This window comes from Apium graveolens, chromosome 6, assembly GCF_009905375.1.
Source record: "Apium graveolens cultivar Ventura chromosome 6, ASM990537v1, whole genome shotgun sequence".
Lineage (NCBI taxonomy): Eukaryota > Viridiplantae > Streptophyta > Magnoliopsida > Apiales > Apiaceae > Apium > Apium graveolens.
In genome coordinates, this window is record NC_133652.1 from 10,000,855 (window position 1) to 10,008,927 (window position 8,073).

The window sequence follows — 8,073 nt, forward strand, 5'->3', positions numbered from 1 at the left end:
GAGCCATTGTCTATGAGCATTCTTCTTACTTCGTTATCAAAGATGTCTAGAGTGACAACCAAAGCTGCATTGTGATGAGGGTTGACTCCTTCGTAGTCTTTGATGCTGAAGGATATCACCAGGTCTGGGAGTGATTGGATTGAGAGCACTTCTTCGCCGAAGTTCGGGCTCCGGGGTGGGGAGTAGGATCCGCCTAGGACCACATTGACTACGTTCTTTCCTTTCTTCTGCGCTTCCCCTCTGCTGGTGTCCCGAACCAAGTACTTGTTCATATTTCCCTTCTTCACTTGGTCCTCAATGAAGTACTTAAGTGATAAGCAATTCTCGGTCTTGTGGCCATGGGTCTCGTGATAATCACACTGCCTATTGTAGGGCCTGCTCTCCGGAGGAGTTTACATTGGCTTCGGAGGATAATAGAAAGGCTTGTCTTTGACCTCTTTCAAGATTTCCTCCCGGGTCATGTTGAGAGGAGTCCAGTCCGGCTCCTGCTTCGGCTCCCGAGCTTGCTTCACGGGTCCTGGGTCGCTGTTCGGCTCCTGCTTAGGACCAAGTCTTTGGAAAACCGGGTTGGCTTGTCTCTCTTGGCTTTGGTTGCTTTGCTTGAATTTCTTGTCCTGATGGTAACCCCCTTTTGGTCGGTCATCAGTGTTTTTACTCCTGGACCCCCCATTTCGGGTCATCCTCATTGCCTGGAGCACATCTGTTTCCTTAATGAATCTGGCAGCCATGGAATAAGCTGCTGCCAGACTTTGCGGCTCCTTATTGATTAGCTCCACAATATACCTCTCGTTGTGCTCTGGGTCCAGGTTTCTTCTGAAAATGCTTAAAGCTTTCCTCTCATCCAGACTTGAAACTTTATTGATTGCTTCCTGGAACCGGCGCATATATGCAGAGAGGGACTCATTGTCATGCTGCCGGATCGTCTCCAGGTGACACATGTGCATTTCGTGTATTTTGTTTGCCCGAAATCTCCGAAGGAAGGAGGCTCGAAATTCCTTCCAAGAGTGGATGTTACGGGAGAGGATTCTGCTGAACCATCTCTGGGCCCCTCCCTTAAGAGTTGAAGCGAAGAACCTTGATTTCGTCAAGTCGTTGTAGTAGTATATCTGTGCTATCTGCTCAAAGTAGTTCAGGTGCTCCTCCGGTCTCCCAGACCATCAAAGGAGTCAAAGTTGTAATGTTTCAAGTCCCGCTGTCGGGGGATAGCTTCCAAGGAGTGGCTGAAAGGAGTGAGTGTTTCTCCAATCTCCACTCCTGAGTCTCTATCCATCTTCCTCTGCAATTCATAGATCATGTCTTTGAGGTCCTTCTGCTTCTCTTCTTCTTCATCATCAGAAATCAGCTCCGGAGTAGGGTCTCTCCGGGTTCTTTTGCTCCTGGACTTAGCCAACAGCTTCTCTTCTTCTAATTGCATTCTCTTTTGGATCTTTAGCTCGAGCTTTGCTTCTTCTTCTTTCCTGATTTGCTCCCGGACTTCTTCCAACTTTCTCTGTTTAGCAGCTTCCGCTTCTTTCTTGCCTTGATCTTTTTTGCTTTTCTTTCCTTTGGCTCCAATGCGGTCGAACACAAACCTCTTTGATTGCTGGGAGTCTCGGGACTCCTCCGGCTCCTCCTCTAGTTCTGCCTCTTCTTGGAGCCGGGTCTGCTCCTGTCTGTATAGTCTGATTGCTTCTGCTAGTTCATCGCTTGTAAGGTTGGCCATGTGCTCTTCGGCTACCGGGACATTGGTGTATATGTACTGATTGAGCTCTATGAGGGTCCTGGCATCCCTGGTGTTTACAATTCTCTCCACTATGGGAGTGTGTAGTGGTTGCTCCTGGAACGTTTCTCTCTCGGCTCCTGGGTCAAGGGCCTGGATGTGGTCCAACTCCTGGACCTGAGCACTAGCAGATGGTCTTCCAGAGGTATTCTTTCCCGGTCTTGCCATTTCTCAACAATACCAACAACAAATAACAACAATATGCCAACGGGAATATCGGTCTATGGTTGCTTTATGAAATTTGCAAAAACTACCCAGAATAACAACAAAAACGAACAAATAGCTTCCTGAGAGCAGTTCAAACAATTTTATAGGTCTACTCAACGATGAAGTATAACGCAAATGCCATACTCAAACTAGAGCAATAACGATTAAAACTAACGATAGCTCACACAAACGTGACTTAACTAAACAAAACGGGCTCACACAAACGTGGCCTAAGATAACAAGCACACACAAACGTGGCTGAAATAAATAATATTCATGCTTATGGAAAAGGTTGGTTGCTTGGGGTTCTTACAAGTTTGAATAAATGGACTCTTTGAAGAGTTTGTTGATGAAGGTGAATCCAGGGGCACCGAGACCCAAGGATGGAGCGACCCCTCCTTCTAGCGCCAAATGATAACTCCTGGTGGCGGGGCTGCTCCTTCGACGACGTCCTGGATCCTTCGTCGCTGTAGAGGTGTAGCTGTGGTTGGGCTCCTACAAAACAACACCGGAAGGGGGGTTGGAGTCCCGCGGCGCCTCCGGCGTGAGAGTAAGAACTAGCTTTTTGGAAAGATGAATATAAATGAGAGGTGGCTGTGTGTGTATATGAGTGTAAGAGAGTGATTAACCCCAAAACCTCACCTTCTTGGGTTATTTATAGCCCACGGGTAGGGTTTTGGGGTTGGTACCTTTAGATCATGGCCGTCGGTTATGGGAGCGGAGGACACCTGGCTGGAGTGGATGCTTTATACGTGTCAGTGCGGGACTGGCCGAGGAATGTTCTGGGGATCCTCTGACACGTGCCCTGATTATTCCCATGATTGATGTGTGATAGTTGTCCCCATTATGTGCCTGGGCCAACGTCTCACGTGCTGGGATTTACCAAGGTTAGGCTTGCGGGACTGAGCTGGTTAGGAGCGGCAATGTGCGGGACTATTCCTTCTAGGAGCCGCGTGGAGTTAAGGGCTTAGGAGTAGCCCTTCTAGGAGGTGTATAGAGTTGAAGGTTTAGGAGTAATCCTCCCAGGAGTTGTATAGAGTTGAAGGCGAGTAGTTCTCTTAGGAGCTGCGTAGAGTTGAAGGCCTAGGAGTGGTCCTCCCAGGAGCTGTATAGAGTTGAAGGTCTAGGAGTAGACCTCCCAGGAGCTGTATAGAGTTCAAGGCCTAGGAGTAGTTCTCCTAGGAGCTGTATGTACTATCATCACTAATACATACTCACTCCGTCTTTTGATTTGTTATCAAAAGGATTGGACACGGAGATTAGGAAATATGTATAAAGTAATGAAAAAGAGAAAGAAAAGTGGGTGAAGTGGTGAGACCCATTAACTTTTAATGTATAAAAGAGAGATAGTGGAGATAAAAAAAGTGTGAAAAACAAGGAAAAGTGAGAAAATAGTGGGACCCATTGATGGTAAATTTTGAAATGTAAAGAAATGAATAAGATATCCAAAAAAGAAACCGTAAAGAAATGAAAAGGATGGAGGGAAACTATTTTGATATAAAGTTATTTACATCACAATTAAGGCTAATACATATCATGTTGATATAAAGTTATTTACATCCCAATTATGGCCTCATCAAAATTAACCATGGATAGTCAGATTGAAAACAATCCCATACTGCAATAATATATATTGTACTGCAGTCTGCAGCATATAAAAAGCACCAAAACATATTACAGCCAGCAGTCAACTTTGTATGAAATTTAATCAGGATAAGGAAATTTAACAGAGTGATCTCGAAGAGCTAGCTAAAAGCTCAACAGTGAGGATTACTCCGCAAAAAAGACAAGATCATCCATCAGTTTTACTTGGCAAAAAGAAAAACTCAACCAAAAAATCTGTTGATCTCCTGTATTAGTTAACTAAATTGCAGCATATATTACCTTAGTCCCATGCTAATTCAACCATAACCTCTATACACAGTTATTTTCTTCACAAGATCAAGAATTCGAAAATAATCAAAAAACAGTGAAGATTGATCACCATATAGCCCATCTCTGGTATAACGATTTCTTCCAGCAAGATTGTTGCATGGGCTTCCACCAATGACAAGATCAAAGCCATGAGACATGTCCATTAACTCCTTCAACTTACCAAGTGTCACATCTCTTACATCAAAAATGTGAATAAGCGTGCCCTGCTGGTTACTTTGTTCCCACCAGCTCTGCAAAATGTTTCGACAAGTCTCTGAGCTTTCAACAGAGACAATAAACTTCAATGGGATACCGAGCCTATGTAGAGCAACTTCAGCTCCACCAATGCCAGAGAACAAGGAAAGTACATTGATGCCACTGGGGAACAATTTCTTCAAGACAGATAGATGGTAGGCAACAGTGTCGACCTATTTAATTCATTCACCTGGGATTCAGCACAAATTCTTGACAGGAAAACATGAAATAATGATTTCTAATTTCACAGTGCATACCTGAAATGAATTGCCAAGGCATTGGTACCGAGCAGTAGTGCTGATTCCGCCACCTCTTGTGTGACACTTTGAAAATCCCATTATTACCTCTATCTCGTCAGGGTCAAGTGGAGCAACCTTATTCTTTCCGACCCACACAAAGTTATACTTTCTGCATTGTTCAAGCACATTTTTCCTGACATGTTCAGGAGGATCAGGTCCCGATTTATCAAGTTCTTCCTTTATCTTTTTGGTATCTTCTGCACTCCCATGACGAATAAGAATGCAATTTAATTTGGTTCTTAGATCCCATTTCGGCCACCATTTATTTGTTATTGGAAGGGCCTCTTGTATGGTGGATGGCGGGATGGGAAGAATTGGGAACCTTTCGTCAATTGGAAGGTTATGAATGTAACCTCTTTTTCTTGCAGCTGCCGAAAAATGCATTGAGTCCACGAATTCTGGCTCAATCTCATAGAGGAATCTGCTCATGTTCTCCCACACACCTTTCGGTGTATATGCCACATTCTCATAATAGAAATATGGAGGCCCCTTCCCTGCGTCTGGGATTTCTCTATGAATCGTTTTGATCCCAACATTCGGAACTCCAAATCCTATCATTAGCGGCATGCGTTTTCCAGTATCTGTCCACCTTTCTTCTCTGGAAAGTTTTTGTTTCTTTCCATTTCTTGACTGACCAGCATCATTTAACCCTACTTGCAAGTCTGTGTAGAACAACACCACATCAGAAAGCTCATATAGTTCATAGAAGCACTATACCTGTAAATTGCATTATACTGTTCCACTTGACAAAAATTCACCTTGAAGATCATCTTCCTTACCCATCTTAGCAGCATCAATAAACTCCACCAATTCTTCAATTGGGGTTTCCAAACCTTAAAAGGTTCAAGAGATGAAGTATGAATCTGAAAGTAAACAGAGCTATCAAGCAAGTGAATAATATCTAGCACAAGAAACTAACCACATCTATTAATAGCTGTGAAAGCTTCGTCATATTGAAAGCCCATATCCTCCAAAAGGTTCATAGTTTCAAAATATTTATTTTGTCCCTGCAAGAATGTGGACACATATAAAGTTCATCAACTATGAAACGCGGCTTAGAAATTCTTTTATATGAACTACAACTGTATATCTTGCTGCAATCCAGTTTTCTGACATAATATATAATTTGTATGACAAATTGAATTGATTGATGACTGACCTGCAGACTACACTAAAGACTTCATCATGGTTCGGATGTACTGGTTTCCTAGAACTTTAGAAAAACATAAATCTATATGACTAATTGACTACACATTATCTTCCTGCATGCTCCTAGAATTACCTTCAGTGAAACTTACTGGCAATAAAATTTACCAGTTATTATAAACTGGAAACAAGAGTTAAGAAAACCTGAGATTCCAGGGCATTGCCCACATCCGAGAGGTCTTCCTTGTAAGTGCTTGCAGAGTCAGAGATATGCGGATCATTAGATACATGATTTTCCTCTTTAGGAAGATTCTCAAGGGTCTGAGAACAATTAATGCATACAATTCAAGCATAAAATTAGTAAAAAAAGGTAATACAAATCAAATCCTGATTTATATACATGCTGATTAAGTCCAAACTAGATAATATATTGTGCTGACATTCTCTCTAAAGATGAACGTATAATGCATGAAATTTTATGCATTTACATCGGCATTTATTTTCTCAAAACACTATTGAGCCTTCACAAACTATTAATGTGGCTCCTAACTTCTGGCATTTTTGTCAAGTATCTGATTTGAGAGATGTGCTAAACAGACAATCGCTACAGCCTACAAGCTAAATGCAGATGGCAGTTGACCTATCTATGTGCGTGCTCGACATCGAAATCACTCCACTGATTATAGGAAACTTGTAAACATTGCATGTCTTCTAATACAGCTACTAATTATTTGGGATACAATCCCACCTAACGCTAGAAGTTAAAATCACACATGTGACAAAAACAGAGCAGAGAAAACTTTTATAATGTATAAAACATGAATGATTAAGATATACAAAAAAAGCTCACCAAGTACGTGAGAATAGCATTCAATATGGCTTCTTCATCATCTTCACCTACATGCATTTTAGAAGAAACTGAGCTGAGTTCCATTTTAAAAGAAACTGAGCTGAGTACCAATTTCTCAAAAACGATCGATTCAATATATTAGAAATAACTTTACCATGTTCCTCCATTGCCTTCAACACAACTCTCGATGGGTACCCCATTTCCAAAAAGCGGTTGTTTATCTTGCTGCCTGAAGTACTCGACTGAACGAGGAAAACAAAATACATATGGACCACAAGAAGAAAAAAACAAGTAAGAATCTAGGCAATACAACACATAATATCAGTATAGAAGACAATAACAACATAACCAACAGGGAAAATGAAAATATACATTATTAAAATCATTTCCCCAAATATTCCTTCATTTCAACTTAAATAAAACACGCCAATAACATTAACAATGTAACAGTATCAGTTAAATCATCTCAATTCAGTAACTAAGTACAGTTAACATATGCAGGCCACACACGCACACACACAAATAAACAAAGTTGTACAACAAACATAATAAAACTCAAGTGAATTCAGAGATTCATCATCAAAATTAAAAGGAAAACAGAGCAAAAATTGACCTCGCAAGTCGGTGGAGTAAAAACTGGAATATGAACTGAAACTGAGGAAACTGAACTACATGTCCTAACCTCATCATCGCTCCAATCAATATCGTCACTATCTCCATTTGATCCCTGCTTCCACAAATTCAAAATTAAAAACAAATACATCACATATTTGTGGCGCGCGAGAGAGAGAGAGTCAGAGAGAGAGAGAGATTAAAGCAGAGAGAGAGAGATTAACGCACAGAGAGAGAGATTAAAGCAGAGAGAGAGAGAGAGTCAGAGAGAGAGAGATTAAAGCAGAGAGAGAGAGAGAGTCAGAGAGAGTGAGAGATTAAAGCAGAGAGAGGGTGAAATCAATACAATTTAATAAATTCTACAACAAATACAGACATGCATGTACATATGTATGTGTATATATAAATTAGTAACCTATGAAAATTGAAATGTACCATTTCGAAGGTAGGGATTAGTTGTCCGAGGTTCTGATTAATCGCCTCCTCTGGTTCAGCTTAGCAAACACGCCTTCTTTCAAGTGAAACTGTGAAAGTGTTTTTGTTGTAGGTACACATGTACACACATCCGAATGTTATGTAATAAATGAACATCAAGGCGCCGTGATGTTTCTATTTGTAATAATCTGACACGCGTGATCATTAAGTTGATCTACACGCACTCTTCACGCCTCCATACCACTTGCCTGGCATTATGCTAGTATTACATTTGTTTCTTTTTCTATTTTGCTCTTGAAATTGGACACTGCGTCAAAGGAATATAGTAGAAATATATTTTTTGGGTTGAACAAATTTAAAAGGGTTGTTTTTATTAATGAAAAATTCCAAAATATAATTGCACTAGTAGTAACATTCAAACAACTGCTCTATTTTAACAATTGCTCCATATTTGGAGAGTATCTATCTTCTTTTTCACCCTTTTTACCCATTTTATCTCCATATTCATCTCCATCTCCTCTTTTTATTTATTTTTTCTTCAAAAAAATCGAGATTTGTTCCACAAAACTCGAAGCTTCATTTTAGTTTTCAGATCT

The 8,073-nt window shown here is 40.8% G+C and overlaps 1 protein-coding gene across 1 annotated transcript; it reads right to left on the bottom strand.

Moving 5' to 3' along the window:
• Positions 1–3,521: 3,521 nt before the first annotated feature.
• LOC141668978 (DNA (cytosine-5)-methyltransferase DRM2-like) lies at positions 3,522–7,524 on the bottom strand. Its single transcript, XM_074476043.1, has 9 exons — positions 7,478–7,524; positions 7,044–7,157; positions 6,585–6,672; positions 6,431–6,477; positions 5,785–5,901; positions 5,354–5,441; positions 5,193–5,267; positions 4,393–5,096; positions 3,522–4,308 (listed from the first exon to the last, which is right to left on the bottom strand). The coding sequence occupies exons 1-9, from the start codon at positions 7,478–7,480 to the stop codon at positions 3,868–3,870; spliced, it is 1,677 nt and encodes a 558-aa protein (XP_074332144.1). The 5' UTR covers positions 7,481–7,524; the 3' UTR covers positions 3,522–3,867.
• Between the last annotated feature and the right edge of the window lie 549 nt (positions 7,525–8,073).